At 32.6% G+C, this 16,652-nt stretch overlaps 1 protein-coding gene across 3 annotated transcripts in view; it reads left to right on the top strand.

Moving 5' to 3' along the window:
* LOC117116663 (centrosome-associated protein 350-like) overlaps positions 1 to 16,652 on the top strand; it is a 54,920-nt gene that overhangs the window by 7,127 nt on the left and 31,141 nt on the right. The window contains exon 1 of one of the 3 annotated variants that reach the window (XM_033260745.1): positions 5,736 to 5,956. The exons of the other annotated variants lie outside the window; for them this stretch is intronic. Within the exon in view, the coding sequence (XP_033116636.1) occupies positions 5,896 to 5,956 (61 nt within the window). The 5' untranslated portion in view covers positions 5,736 to 5,895. Of the gene's footprint in view, positions 1 to 5,735; positions 5,957 to 16,652 lie in introns of those variants that run through there. 3 annotated transcript variants of the gene reach the window in all.

The following is a 16,652-nucleotide window of genomic DNA, read 5'->3' as shown; positions in this document are numbered from 1 at the left end:
TGCGCATGCGCAGGGATTTCAACACAACAACAATCTGCTGTTTCACGGGGTTCTTTGAATTTTCTTCCTTCTGCATACGATTCTGATCCACTAGAAATAGATAGGCCTAGTTTTAAATGGTTACTGCAATCTTCATTTCTTCTAAATAGTTACTACTGATACTGTTATTTACTTAATAAAGTTGGAAAATTCACCACACAAACCTCAGATGACTTTGAGGAAACATTCAAGAAATATATTGTATATTTTCTGTGGACCTACCCAGGAGCTGCCATTTAAGTTCCCTTTTGATAGGATAGGATATACAGGCCTAGCACTTCTGACACTGTTACAGTATTATGTTGAAGAGCAGATTGGAATTGCCTTAATAACAAATTGTTCTTAAAGAGAAAAAAAAGAGATGAGTTTATAAAATAAGTCAAAGATAAATAACAAACAAGTTAAATTACAGTTTATACTACTGTATACAAACAAAACAACACAGTTAACTTCATACCCTACAGTAATGCATGTCTGAATTAGCATTTGGAAATTCTGTGCAGTAGTGGTTCTTAATGAACTTTTCTTCACATATGATGCAGATAAATCCAAAAGTTATGATACTGTCAGTACACCCATGGGCGTAGGCTGATTTTTGTCTGGGGTGGGGTGGAGGGGCCTTTGGTTGCATGAAGGAGAATGTTGAACTATCCCTATTCCAATGAAAACTTAATGGTCATTTTTAGTATTAATACAGCTACAGATTAATTTTATTGTCCAATAATTTGGAAATTACATTGCTCACTTGCTATATAATTAATTAATTATCTTCTTGAATACTTTAAATTAAACTCCCTTATCCCAGCTGGGTAAAATGAGTACTTGTAACGGTCCGTGTGCGTACCCACCCACTGTCCTCATTCTACCACTTCTGCCAATGCAGGAGCCTATCATATACGCGTGGAGCGGATGGCTGTTATCCTCTAAGATATTTTTAAAAACAATGGCAAGCCAGTATGAGTCCAGTGACTGCACAGGCGAACCAATAACCAATAACTCTACCCAGTACCCTTTCTATTCTCTCTTTATCCCCTTTACTAATATTCCCAGCCCACCCTAACATACAATACCCCAAACAGAAAACATCACCGATACGTAGAACATCAAACATAATGTCCTGCTTAACCCCAAAATAACCTAGTTTTCCAAAGACAGTAGAGTCTACTATTTAATTTCTTAACTGAGTAATTTCAGAGTAAATGGACATGATATCCTAACATTTTCTTGGAAAAATAGAATATAGATGATCTTGGCTAAACTCTGTGGAACAAAACATATGATATCAATGTTTTGGAAAAGGGGTATTAAAGATAGTTAAATTATCTTTTCAAAAGAAATATGCATGTTTGTATTTTAATACACTACAAATCCTATTCCAACAGACGAACAGGATTTTGACATACATTTGGGTCAATGACTTTCCATTGTGGATGCACCAAAAATAAAATGCATGATTACCAATTTTTTTTTTTTTATTTCTTACTGTATATATTCAATAATTTGATAAACATTTAAAAGTAACAGATATATTTCTTTTTTAGGAATATTGGGCCATTTTTAACTTCCTAAATTTTTTGACATACAATGTTACGTCTGTTACAAAAACCATCAAATCGCATATTTTTTTAATAAAAAAGGGTTTTATTTTTCTTTCTAGAGTTTTATCTTATTAGTTTCCAATATATTTCTTATAGAAATCATGAATCCATCCTTATAATACAATTAAAAAAAAAATATTCTACATCTAATTTTAGACATTTTTGTATGGTGAAATATGGCTAAAAAGTATGTCAATTTATCAATATTTTTTAATGTGAATTGTGTGATCATGAAATGATTTTTAGTATGTATACTCATTGATATGATAATATAAATGTAAAAATATTTAATTTTAAACAAGAAAATCTTTAGTTATAGCTTCCTAAAAAATATTGCTTGGAGCATGTCTATTTACTGTGAAATTGCTCAACTACAAAATCAGTTCTTAATCCACTTTTGTGGAACTAATTTGCTGGCATGGGAGGGGAAATCTGTATCCTCCTTCCCACCCCAGCCTACACCCATGACACCAGGAGACAACCCCATATTTGAAATTTAATGCACCCTTCAGTGTATTAAAATAGTGCATACTGTAATGTACTGATTTCTTATGCACAAGCTAGTAGGTCTACAGTATAGTCTGCACACAGGACCAACAATGTTGTTGGCAATTCTATCTATCTTTCCACAGAATAAAGATTACTGTAATATGGAACTGGAATTATAATGTACAGCAGATGCAAGGTTTTACCTTTTTAGATTTTGAAACTGTTTAATTTTCTGCTTTCATGATTTTGATGAACCCTATCTCTTGTTTTCATCCAGGTGTTTGCTGCTTCTCAATTGTTCCTGTGTACAGTCCACGTTTTGTTGAATGCATCAGTGAATATGATAATTTGTGCTTTTATCAACTGAATTTAGAAATCTTTATGTATTGTTATAATGCATAAACCTCAAATGCAATAGGCAAAGATCATGTATTGTTGTTTACAAGATAACACTGTAGATTGTACTATTATCACAAATACTGTCAAAGAAATACTGTATCTTGTAGTTACAGTATTATTTACTTATGTGATCCACCACTTCTACATTTTAGAGCCGGAGCCGAAAACCTGTTCAACACTATACACCACAATTAGGTGTCCGTTGAGTTTTTCTTTTGATTCTATATGGCTTTGGATTGCTTGAACTTTGAATAACAGCATGTACAGCAGAACATTACTGTAATTCACTTTTAAGAAGTTATTGCTTTAGCAAAAAGTTTGAAAGTCTACAATATTCTAGTATAAAATCTGCTTTTTCCCATATGGAATTACCGATATCTCCAGTATGGAAAGTCAACGGGATAGACCACAGATAACTATCCATGATTCACAATATGTTGTGAAGTTGTCTACTACAGGTAAAAATTTTATCCAAAAAGGAAGAGAAAGAAGTTCAGGGAAAAACGTCATGGAGTTTACCAATTAGGATATAAACTTTAAGACCTATGTTTATGTGGATAGTATCTAGGCTAGACATCTAGTCTAAGCCTGCAGGCTAGTCCTCATCAGCAGTTAGCCAAAACAAAATCGTTTAAATACATTTTTTTAATATGCACATACGTTGGTGTTATCAAACATAAGAAAATTCCATAAAGTTTAGAAGTTAGCCTAACCCTCTACTCGTGTTTTACAATAATTGCAAACTCTCTCATAATCATTTCACAACTTGTTGTGCACCAACCATGGCTGCGTTTATCTGTCCAATATTTTACATGTTCCTGTAAGGGGTTGTTGCTCATCAGCATCCTTCTGTCCTTGGGTAACAACAGATCAGCTCAGCATTAGATAGAAATGATTTTACATTGTATCAGAAAACATGTAGTAATTGTAAGCGTAATTCAATGTTTGCCATATGTTTTTCGTGACTTAAAAACTACATTGTACATTGAGACAACTGAATATCCTGTTTAAAATTTAAATTATTTATAGTAAAAAATAAGCATAAAATGTTTACTTTCAAAGTGCTGTATGAAATAAAGGGAAAGGGAGGTACTGTAAATATTATAAATGATAATTATGTTATATTACAAAGATTTTGGCTAATAGTATTAACCTTTGTTTCTTGAGTGTGACCATATGAGTACAGAACACCTGATAAAATATTATTCTGTCAAGTTTACAATTAAGATATTGGATAGGGATTATTACATTACTTTTTTATTAGTTCTTACTAATTTTATTATAGACATACATTTTTTTGGCAGTAATCTAGTTGGTTTTTTACTTTATTTAAAACAAACTAATGATGTATCTCAGTACTGTTAGCCCTGATGTCAGGCAGGCCTACTGTACTGATTAACTGTGCGCCAACAACAGGGTTCGAGTAATGATGTCACAGAGATTGCAACATTTGTTTGAGTAACAGACAATTATAAAATGAAACCAGTTGTTCAATACCTGCATCACTTTGCTCAGTGATTGGCTCTTTTGTGAAGGGAAAAATGGGTGGTTGGGATGTAGCTCATCCTTAATTGATGTCTTTTTAATAACCCAAGAGGAGAAAAATGGTGTTTTTAAAATATTTATTTCTATTTTAATAATAATGATGATAATAATAATAATAAAATGATTTCATAAAGCACAAACGACATCCATTTATATGTTCAAAGGCAGTGTACAGAATATATAAAAAATAGAAATTTACAAAAGAATTAGTATAATATCCATTAAAAGTTATATAGTTATAAAAAATCGGGAGGTTATATATGCATCAAAATTTGATTCAACACATCAAAACCCACAGTGCATAAATCATAAACATACTAAGTTTAAAATAGATCAACGGATGCCTATAATGTTTTTGGTTAACAAAAAAAAAACTGCATTTATTTTTGAAAGAGAAAAGTCTGCATTATTTAGTGGAGCCAGTGTTGATTGATTGAATCCCTACCCATAACGATGTTTTACTCTATTGGTACAGTAGGCCTACTGTACTTAATGTTTTGGAGTAAAAGCATGCTGCCAAACCAGAATCTTAGTTTGTAAGTGAATGATAATCAAATTTATAGATACTTTTTAATGTCTGACAATTTCCTACTGTCTTTTTGGAAGTACAATACACTGGAGGACATAGTTTTTAGATCTATCAAATTAATTGGACTGGTTGGACACCTTTTTCGGATGCAATTATTGAAAAAGGAATGTTCTGTATTATTTTCACAGTTACTAATTCATGATGTAACAAGTAGTTTTCAACGTTCTTTACAGGTTTACTATATGTTGATGTATTATATGATTATTATGTTTATGTATATATTGGTTTCTGATTCTGATTTTAGGGAGATTTTACTACTCTAAACTTCATATACATTGGTCCCACTCATAGTAATTCCTTCATTAAATTGTATATCTCAAAAAAGGAATAGAAACAAGTATTTTTTTATTGATTTGATCTTAGTGATTTCTCTTCATAAACTAAATTTTGCTAACAAAAAATTGTTTCATAGACAAATAATAAAAATATTCAAAATGACTACTAGATTATAATTTTTTTGTTTTTGTCATCTTTTGTGCCATCTTGATAACATATTATATGAAAACCCTTTCCAGACTTTTATTGACAAAAACATGTTACATATCTAAATGTAGTCATGATGACATCATATCATGACCATATATAGGTACACGATGACTCTATATGGGCATACATCATTTTTTTGTCAAATAAAATTTTATACTGTAGTCTGGAAAGAGTTTTAGATGAACAACATCTGAGTTCATTTGGTGTTACCACTCTATAGAAGGTAGATAAACTTTAATTTCAGCCTATTCATCATGTGATCAGGTATTTGTTGTTTTGCGGTTTTTAATTTCATTCCTCCACATTGATCTCCCTTTCTATCATCTTTGATACTTATACTTCCAATGAAATAAAATGCTTGTTTACATTGTGATAATGAGATTGAAATATGGTTGCTGTATGGGCCGTCCAATCATAATATCATGCATCTCAATGATACATTGCGTCTCCGCTTTTTGGCCCTGACCCAAGCTATCTGGGTCGTCTCTCACTGAGCGTTCAAGACGAACTCTGTAGTGTGGTGCTCTGAACATGGCAAAAGCAAACAAACACTTTACTGTGTATACTAAATTGGCCTGCTGTAAATTAGAGCCCACCGAGCGATAGTGATTACCCATTTGGTGAGTGCTAGCACTACCTTGTTGACGACCGAGTCCAACTTGCACGCAATACATGCTGGTCGGAGTATGAATGTTGATTGCAAACAAAATGTTGTGGAATTCTACCGAGAGTGAGGTCTAGTTTTTTAAGATGAGGAAAATTGAGTGCTTAAAATTTGGGAATGCCAAATATACCCATCTACATTTTGAAGGTATGTCCAAATGTGATGTCTACTAAAACTTACATAATGCAGATGTTTTGTAAAAGTTAACTTATTACTTACTAATTGCAAATGTGATTTTATAGAATTTATCTATGTAGAATAAGCCTATATTGATTACTGCAATTATTAATGTGATGATTAGATTTAATTACAATTTTTTCCATTACTTCTACTGTAAATTTAATGGAATGTTAAACTGAAAAATTATTGTTTACTAAAATTGAATAAACCTTTACTACAGTATTTAATAGAATTGTGAGTTTTTGTTTTTTAAAATGTAAACTATAAATATGCTATGTAATCTTGTTTATAACTTCAACTGCGTCATTTAATGGAATGTAAACTGAACATTTGTTGTTTACTGAAATTTAATATACCTTTGCTATAATATACATATGGCTTTTTGTTTCTTAAAATGTAATTATAATTACGGTATCCTTTTTAAATTTCTTGATACTACAATTTAACTACAGTTATTACTGCTACTTGATTGAAAATTGATTTTTAAAGGAATATTTAAAGTAAAATATAAAAAATGTACATTATTGATTGAGAAGAAAGATTTTGTATAATGCTCGATTTGTTTTTTTATTTTTTTAATGTATTGTCAGGCTGTTTGGTTTGTGGTGTTAATAATAAACATTGAACTGTGTTTGTATGTAATAACAATTGAACTGAAAGTTTCTTCAGATAAACAGAAAAGGTAAATATTAATACGATATGAACAAAGAATGAAGAAAAAAATTTGATTTAATATCAAAAGAAGCAACAGAAGAATTGAATAGAATATTTTTCAGTTACCACATTTTAAATGCCAACCATGTACAATTGCAGTTGTAAGGTTATAGGCCAATCATGTAATACATTAATAGTTAATTAAACTTCAGTTAAACAGAGGTAAATAATAATACGATATGGAGAAAGATATTGGATCAAAAGAAGCAACAGAAGAATTGAATTGAATGTTTTTCAGTTTTTACCACCTTTTAAATGCCTGGGCTCACGCTAACTGCTTGCCAAATCGCCATGGGCGAAAACTATTTTGGATTGGCGAAAAAAAAATCCATTTTGGCGAAAGCCTACAGTAAAATCAAGGGAAGTTTTAAATACTTGCTAAAATACATTGTTTTTTTTTCATTTGAGCTCTATGCGACGCTTATTTGTGTTGTATAAGTAGTCTTGCTGCAAACGTCATTGCGTGCCTCGCAAGTTATTTTTATGCAGGACAGCGGCTGTACGACGTAGACTAATGTGAAGGCACCGCCACAAAAACATGAGGGTCCCAATGCGATGGTGGTCGAAAGAGTATATCCTAGTACCGTTAATAATAATTTAATCAATAATTTCGTGTTATCGTCAAATACATAAAATACATTTAAATAATGTGTGAAATAATTTAATAATGCACCGCGTGGGTACGTACTTGTGTTGTAGAGAGTAATTTCGCAATCAAGGCTAACCTAGCCTACGGCCTAGATCGTGTACGTTCTTGATTATCGCGGTGACAACTTCGGGTGAGATACATACGATCAGGCCCAACTGGTGTGGACGATCGAGCCCCAAGCCAATTTTGAATATTTTGTAGTCCAGTAAAACCACCGCTAGCTCCCTACCTCCGATATCGTTCAAAACTAAAAGGAAAATACTGTCAGGCCTAGGCCTACATAATTTTTTCAACTTTTGTGATAGACCTACATATTCAGCCAATTTTCAAAGTACATGTACCTCATTTATTGGTGTGCTAAAAATATTAATTTGCCTATCAAATAACGTTCTCTCCTAACTCCCTGAACCTATCAGAGATTTTTTCTGGTACCCTCATTGAGGCAGGGGTGGATTTAAGGGGAAACCAACCTCTCCCCTCCCCCCCCCCCCCCCCCCCCCACTCTTTTTTTTTTTTTTTGAAAGCAAAAAAAAAGAAATAGGTAATTGATTCTCCCAAAAATGCATCAGAGGTTTGTTTTTGGGAGAGAAAAATTACTGTAGGCCCTCCCCCCAAGAGTAGTATTGTCCAGATCGCTACCCTCTACCCCCGTTGTACATCTCTGGATCCGCCCCGGCAGGATTTTAGTTGGCCCCTTGGTTCAGACTCCACTATTGAACATGTTGGACACCATGTCCTGTCAGCAAGTTTTGGCTAATGATTTTAAAAAATTTTTGTCAAATTTTGGCTAAAGACAGACTTCAATTGGCTAAAAAAAAAATTGTTGACTTTAGCCAATTGCCTAAACAAAAAAATATGTTAGAGTGACACCAGTATGCCAAGTAATAAAATTGCAGGCGTAGGGTCATAGGCCAATCATGTATTACATGTTCATTAAACCAACTGTATAAAAGTGATTCCTTTCTATAATAGAGTAATTTATAATGTAGTTTTCTGCAGTATAAATTAATCAATGATTTTGGAAGCTTCAAACGTGATGTTTTAAGAATGCTTTGAACTTTGCATAATATGATTACAGTATGCTGAGACAAGCTAGATGTGGGACACGTGGAAACATGTGTGTTTCACTGTCTCTTTAAACATTTCAAAGGAGTGTCAATATTTCTCTAGGGAAATACATAATGGTGGTTCGACATGCTGAAATTTTGTGAGGATGAATGAATGCATAAGAGAATACTGACAGTAAAGCCAATTGGATTATTAGGCCCATGCAGGGAGGTTTCTGTGGTTTGACCGAACCCTATTTTTTGAGCAGATTCCTCTCATTGACACCACAATGGCGCCTAGGCTACCTCTGACCTTCCGGCTTCCCCGAAAAATCTACCCCCTGTTCACCCACTTTCAAGGAATCTTGGTTAGCATGTCATAGTAAAATGGCTATAAGTTATCACACAGTGAATGTGTAAATAAGCTTTAAAATACAGTAGTAAAATTAGTATAATAGTAATCTCAAAATGTCTGTTTTCGGAGTTGTCTGTCTTTTTGTAAAACCTAATCTGATATTTATGAAATAGCACTCTACAATATCCTAGTGTTATAATGCACTGTAGCAGTCAATGTTTTATCTTCTGTGGACTTTTTTCTCAGTTACATTTTATTAAAGTTGAATATCTCTTCCTTGGATAGATAGCTGTAATGACCCAAAGAACTTGAAACAAAAAAAAAAATGTTGATTTAACTTGCATGGTTGAATTAAGTACTGTAGTGCAGTATACAGTATGATAATTGGCTTTTTTAATTGAAAAAAAACGAAACTCAAAGAGTTTCATAACCAACAGATGCATGTGTATATCATTTCTATCTTTGCTTACAGTAGAATATATTGGCCAGTAAACTTTTTCAAGGACTTTCACAAATCAGCTAAATCCAACTTGATATCTGTCTCTTTGAAAGTTGATAAACTTTTTGGTCTTTTTTAATAAATCAGCATTTCATTGTTTTTTAGGGGGATTTTTTCTAAGAATTATCTAAAAACATGTAGCAATGTGCCATTTGGTGGTACGCACGTAAGCCGCTTTCAGCCTACTTTTTGAATGACACCTTGATGTACTATACTTGAACTAGGTATAAAATAATTTAATTGGTTACATAAATATGTAATCTATCATTGCTCAAGAATATCAAAGTTTGCTTTTTATTGGAACTGAGTACATTGGATAACAATCAATTGAGAATTTAAAGTGTGGTTAATTCATCATCAATAATTATATTTATTTATTTTATTTGAACCATATTTAATGACGGGTAAACCATCCAGCAGAAGCTGATCATTTGGGACCATCAACATGTAACAAAACAAATTACAGAAAATATCTTAACTACAAATTTAAATCAGAATATAAAATATAAATCATTAATACAAACATTGCTACATAAAATTAATATAAGTAAAATTAATATGCAGGTTATTACAAAAGCCAATAGAATTTCAGAATAGAAGTTCAAATTAGAAATGAAATATCCATAAATAGGAATCTTCTCATTTAGAAAATATAGTAAAATTAGATTCAAACAACATTAAGTCATAAAGTAAAAAGAAAAAATGAAAAACAGGTAAAAGATTAACGAATTATATGATGAAATAAATCAATAAAAACTAAAAGTAGTCAGATAAATCGGATAATTGATGGTGATGGTGAGGGCGGTGACAGCTTAGCCATGGTGACAATAACAGTAACAACAGAGTGCCATCGCACTCATTTTTGTTCATTCAGTGTTGTTCATCACTTACTCTGAGGTCTTTCTTGCTTCTACCTTTTATCTACACTACATATTATTAAGTTAGTGTTAATAATAGTATTATTAGCTTTAGATTATATACGAAAAGACAAAATATATAAGTATTCGTAAATAATACCGTTGCTATCTTTGCATGGGCAATTAAGTAGTACTTAAAAAGGATTGATGTCAGTTCTATCTTTGCATTGACCCCATTGGTTAATACTGGCCAAGAAAAGGGTCTATGCATTTTCAGACATTAGAAGTAAGCTTTGAAGTAGTTTTCCTTGTCTGGTAGTGCCTGTGAAGACGCTCTTTGATAACTTTTTGGTCTTTTTGAATGAGCGTTTCAATGTTTTTGAGAATTATCTAGAACATGGCGAAATGTGCTGTGAAGTGGTACACGTAACCCAGTGTTGGTGTCAATCAACTTTCTGAGAGACACCTTGATATCTTGCTACTTGGACTAATAAAATTTAAATTTTAAATGTTGATTTCGTACTCAAGCTACTCTAGTAGCAATTTTTAAATTATTTAAACATTATACAAAATAATTTCAATTTCATATTTACAGAAATAATTTAATTTGTGTTGATTTATGTTTGTAGTTTCTTATTTCAAGTTATCTTAATTAGCTTACCTGGTGAATGTGATTTATTATTATTATTATTATTATTATTATTATCTTCGCTTAAAATATGAAACATGTAATCTAAAAACACAAATTACAAATGTCAAGGATTATCAAAAAACTTAAAATTTAACAGTATAGAAATAATATATAAAGATAAACTACTGTAAATGACATACATTATTCACAATTTAATCATTTCAAATTTACCATGACTGACAGACAGAACTACGATTTTAATGAAAAAAGTATTACTATTAGCAATACCTGAATTGTCTTATTTAAAAGTTGATATTGTTGTCTGATTTACAATGTACTTCTGGCATATAAATCCAATATCTTGGAAAAAAATAGTTTTTTCTTTTATCATGAGCAGTTTTTAGTCCAAGTAGCAAGTTCCAATCCAAGTTTGTGATCTGTTTTTGCCTTGTTGATCCAATTATTAGCCAATACACTGAATAGAATAGAATGTGGCAAAGTTAAAATACCTTTGTCATAATGACAGTGTCATTTACCTATTTTTTCTATGTACTATATTATTGGATAATAATAATATAACAATTATAAGTTTGTGGCTATTTGTATACCGCCGGTATCCGTCAACCTTATGCTTATAGAGCTTGATGCATGGAGAAAGCAGGTGCTACTTCACCTGTGACTCAACTATTTTCAATACTTTTTCTCCACCTTGTATTAATAGTTTTTCAATTGTTAATATCCAAATACCAAACCCTTTTATCTCTATACAAACAGAAAATTGAAACCAAGCTGTTAATGAAATCTACAGTATGTCCTGTTTTCAACATACAGAAAGCTTTATTCATAGCTCAGTCTGGCCATGGTCTGGCTATTAAAATAGCCTGTTTTCTGGATGTTGTTATTATTTTTTGTTAGGCATTCATGTTGGTCCAATGGCCTTGGAGTTGTCAGAGGATATTAACATCAAATTGTTATGTGATATTAGTCTGTCAGGTAATGCAGTCTGGCTGGCATATAATTCCATTTTGTTTCCTTCTATATCAAAATGCCTAATCAGGGTTTTGGATACAAAAGTGTACATCAATAAAGATTCTCTGTACTAAAGTATACAATGCTGCCACATTCATATAATATTAACATTTAGGGAGATGGAAGCCTCATTGTTTCCATTTATAGAATCTTGGTAAATGCTGATTCTTCCTTTGCTAAAGTAGCTTTCTTTAAATATGGCAAATTTGGTTTGCATATGGTATGCTGTCCTGACTATGCAACCCAAAGGCTATGTTCTCACACTGGTGCTAACAGTTAGCTTCTGATCCGGATACTAGGGCTCTCGTGAGGCTAAATTAGCTCTAAGAAAGAAAACCATTTGTATTTCATAAATTGCCGAGCACCTGTATGCCGGTACATTCCAAATGCAGTTTAAAGGATAAAATAAAATTTTATTGACCTGGCTTTTTTTCACTAGTTGGGATAGTTTTTGTTATCACACGGACAGAAAGTATGTAAAGTATTGACTCGCACCAACCTGTCACCTGTAGTGTTGCGGACACTAATGATATTTGAGCCTACAGTAATGTGTGCATGTTTCCCTGGCTGGTCATGTTGTTGTGTAGCAACATTCGTGCAGCCAAAATGCCTGGACCAGTGGGGGATATGTGGTGATTTCTATGCACAGGGTCTGAAGAATTGTTGTTATTAGGTTGTCTCTCATTAAAAATTCATAATTTGATCAGTTGCTGATAAGAAAATCAAAGCATGCTACATGAAAAATGCCTACGGTTATTCAGTGTTTTGCATTGGAACAAAAGTTATGCATATTTATTTTTGTTGATATAATTCAATTGTTTCTACTAGAATAATTTAGATATAATATAATGAAAATTCCTACTTAATAAATTGGAAGCATTATTTTTTACTGAAATTTAAAAATTTAAAATTGTTTTTGAGTAAATAACATTTTTTTTCATCATCTAACCAATCAGGTTCATTGTATCATTGAGTTCATTGTCCTGGAGTATATGTTGTACATGTCAAGCTGCAGACGCTCTTGTTTCTCTTGCGGCGATATTTTTTAATGCTAGTATTTCCAACCTTCATTCAACTATAACACTCTATACAAGATTTAGAAGTAAAAAAAATATCCTCATTACCCATACAGTACCGAGAGGGTGAGAACTTGTTGAAGTCTGTGGCAAATTTTGAAAAACTTTTAAAAATTCAAGTAAAAAATTGTCAATTTCAAATTTCAATGAAACACATTTCATATATTATTTTATATATATTTCCGGAAATTTTAATTCCTATAAAGAAGGAATATTTTATATGATACAATGGATACAACCCGCGTAGCGGAACTAATTTTCCTCGCACGCCCCCTTTTCCCGTCCACAAGTAGCCTATGCTGTTGTCATGGATGAATATACTCGACCAACAGTTACTGTATGCAAACTGAGGAGCCATTGCGGTATTACCCAGGGAAACTTTTTGTATTGTATTTTAATTTCCTGGCATCCCTGGCCACACTACAAAATGTTGGCTGGCTGTTCAAAGAGAGTACTAGTAATCATTGCCACCAGAAACAAGTTCTCCAGTCTGGTGGTGTATCATTTTCAGCCACTTAATTATAATTTATGATGTTTAGTCTGGATAGAATAAGAAAAAAATGCAAATTGAAACATCTTTTTTGGCAACGAGTGCATAATATATACACACATGACAATTTTGGCTGGCTTTTGTATGAATTCATCTACTGCAGATCTTGGCAGCAGTCACTGGTATTTTTTTTCACAAAAGTTTGGCAAACATGTACAGTTACAAACATTCCTCCCACTCTAAAAACGTTTTTGTCCAGAAAATCCCTTCTAAGCTGCCACACCATTTAAAAAAAATATTGCTGTAAGAATATCACAAAGGAGATTTACTGTAGAATTTTAAAAAAAAAGTTTAAAGAATAAACATCCAATTCTGCATTATAAATTCCAAGGCTAGAAACAATAAGAAAAGATAACCACAAAAATGAATAGTATAATGAAACCACAAACAGTGAACTACAAAGTTCACTCACAAGTTGAATTTAAGTGATTCTAATAGATTACACCAGAAAAAATTTATCAAATGTTTATTAGATATACTGTCTGCTAACAAAAAATGGGACAAACCTATGTTAAAATTCAATGAAAATGTTGAATAACTCACTTTACAAAAAACCTTAAATTGATTGCCCAGTCAATACAAGGGTCTATGCAAAAAATACCGGAAAGGTATTAATTAAATGATTGGTAGAATTTTTTCTCATTCAAATTATTAATTTTAAGTTTTAATAACTTATACAGTTGAACTTGCCTAAGTCGAATTCAAAATGCCATTGAAATATTGTTCGACTTAGATAAAATTTGACTTACAGATTGTTAATTAATGGAAAACACAACAATTTGGCATGTAAAATAAGATCAATTTAGAAATTATTCGACTAAGGCACAGTCTACTTAGGAAAGTTTAACTGTATACAAGTAGCAAATTATTTCTAATATGGAAAGTTAACTTTTTCGAATTTATGAAAGTTTTTTTAAATTTGTTATTCTTTTGTGATATTAAATCCTCTTCAGTGGAATGCATGCTATTGCACCCAAGCAACCATGACCTTGCCCTGAGGGAAGTCCACATTGGTATTTACTACAAAGTTCAAGTTCATTGTCAGATTAACTTCTCCTACAGTTGAGATGTAGCATAGCAACTGCGTCAAATATTTAATGTATATGGAGAATAGAACTTAAAAGTGTTTGTTGTGATTAGGGGAAGATATTGATGCCTATATCGGGATAAGGTAAATTGGGAGTGGGAAGAGCATATGATATCTGTATGGTACGAGTTTCTAGTGGGCAGAAACATGGCTTTGCCTAGATTCTATAAACTTGAAATTGCAAATTGCAAGTGAAGTGCTGCGAAGTACAACTGCATGTTCTTCGAAAAAATTATTTATGCGAGTCAAGTGAAAATAATGAATAATAAAAATATAACAAATAATATGAGACACGACCCATTCTCTATATTAGAACACTTCTCATTGGGTAACAAAGTCATAATTTTTCATTTTTGTCAAAAAGTGTCTATAGTGGTGAACTATGGTTTAGGTTTTTTTAAATAAAGTTTCAAAAATGTCTATGTATGTGGAAAATGTAGTTGATTACCAAAGGTTACAATTTTTATTTTGAAGACTGTATGGTCTAGGAAGTGTACATTTTTTTATGGGGCAATTTTCCAAGGGCGGGTTTTCTAGGGGCAAGTTGACTGCCAATGAGTATTGCCAAAGTGCGAGCCAGCGTGTTATTTGATCACAAGTGCGAGACATCACAATTGTGAGCCAGCGAGCCATGACGTCACGACAATAGATACGAGACGTTAAGGAGTTGTGCGAGGTATCGGCTGAGATTTGTGGAGTACAATTCAAAAAACAACTAGGTCTAATAATGAATTATTGTGATGTTAAATAGACAATGTTAGCTATCAAGGAGCAACAATGTTTTTCATTGGGACCTTCGTCCCTTCAAGGCTATGCCTCTACCATCCTAGCTAGTATAGGCCTAGAGTAGGATAAGGCTAGCGCGACATGCGGACGTTGGTACGTGTAGGTTAGTCTACAAACGTTGCCTAAAGTAATTGATCTTACCCGGCAGAACGAAAGAAGGAAACTCCGTTTTTCAGTCGTCTTACTGTAGGCCCTTGTTTTTTGACAAGCAATGACCTTTCAGAGGTCAAAGTGCTGTCAAGAATATGAATTGGCTGCTTCGCAGCAAATAGATTGACTACTGTTGAAAGAGATAGACATCACTTTCTGGGATCTGGATTAATTTTACTACAAAAAAAAAAAGGATATCTGCATCATATCAGAGTTATCACTTTATACAAACTTTCTCAAAATTCATCCTTCCTGATGTCACAAAATGAGTGGATACTTCATTATACTTTACTTGCAATTAACTATTATGCATATGTTACAGCATGAGTACTGTACGTGCAGCAGTTTGTATGTTAATGAGTTACTGGCACGAGACATGAAATTGGTTACCGTATTTATGCGCTACACTGATACAGTCTGTTTTCATAAATTTGCAAATATTTGCTTAGGAGTATTCAGTACATTTGTTTTGTGGTCAAATAACCTTCACATATCGTGTGTTTGTTTTGAAACCTTTAATGATAGACAGTTATAAACACATTATGATCATGAAGGTATACCTCCATGTTCTGATGCAGTTTATTAGGCCAAATAAAATCTATTGTTTGTTCATGTCCGGGATTTGAAATCATTTATTGGTAAGGGTATTTACAATTTGCTATTTATTATCCTATATACTACTGTAGTGGTAAACAGTAAAATTAAAGAAGTAGTAAAATGAATCTTTGGAATGTATTCTGCCATTTAGGTTTCCACCTCTTCAGGCTTTGACAACAATCTCTCAGATTGTCATTTTTATTTTTTTCATGAAAAGGATTATTTTTTTTAAAATAGAAAATAGTAAATTTGTTCATGAAGCTCAAAAATTTGATGAGGGTAGGGATGTGAAACTGGCAATTATTTTGATTTTGCCTTATGAGTACACAACATCAGTATCACCATGTTGTTATTGGAATGCTTGCTACAGGAGCCATTGTTGCCATTCTCTCTAAATTTGTGTTTATGACGTCAAAGCAAGCTCTTCACAGTTTGTGAATCACGGTAAAGAACACGCTGACCTAAAAAAAGTCTATGTCCTGTGTTGACAATGTTTCAACCAAACGGGCCATTTTAGACTCCAACAGAGATGTTGATAGGGTGCGGAAATGGAGAGGCGTGTCACCGATACTCAAAATTCTTTAATGATCTTGTCAGCTAGATAACGAAAGGTAACGAACGGATGCTGAGATCAGTT

Source organism: Anneissia japonica, unplaced genomic scaffold (genome assembly GCF_011630105.1).
Source record: "Anneissia japonica isolate Jap-2015-1 unplaced genomic scaffold, ASM1163010v1 scaffold287932_len317664_cov166, whole genome shotgun sequence".
Taxonomy (NCBI): Eukaryota; Metazoa; Echinodermata; class Crinoidea; order Comatulida; family Comatulidae; genus Anneissia; species Anneissia japonica.
This window is presented reverse-complemented; position numbering and strand designations above follow the sequence as displayed.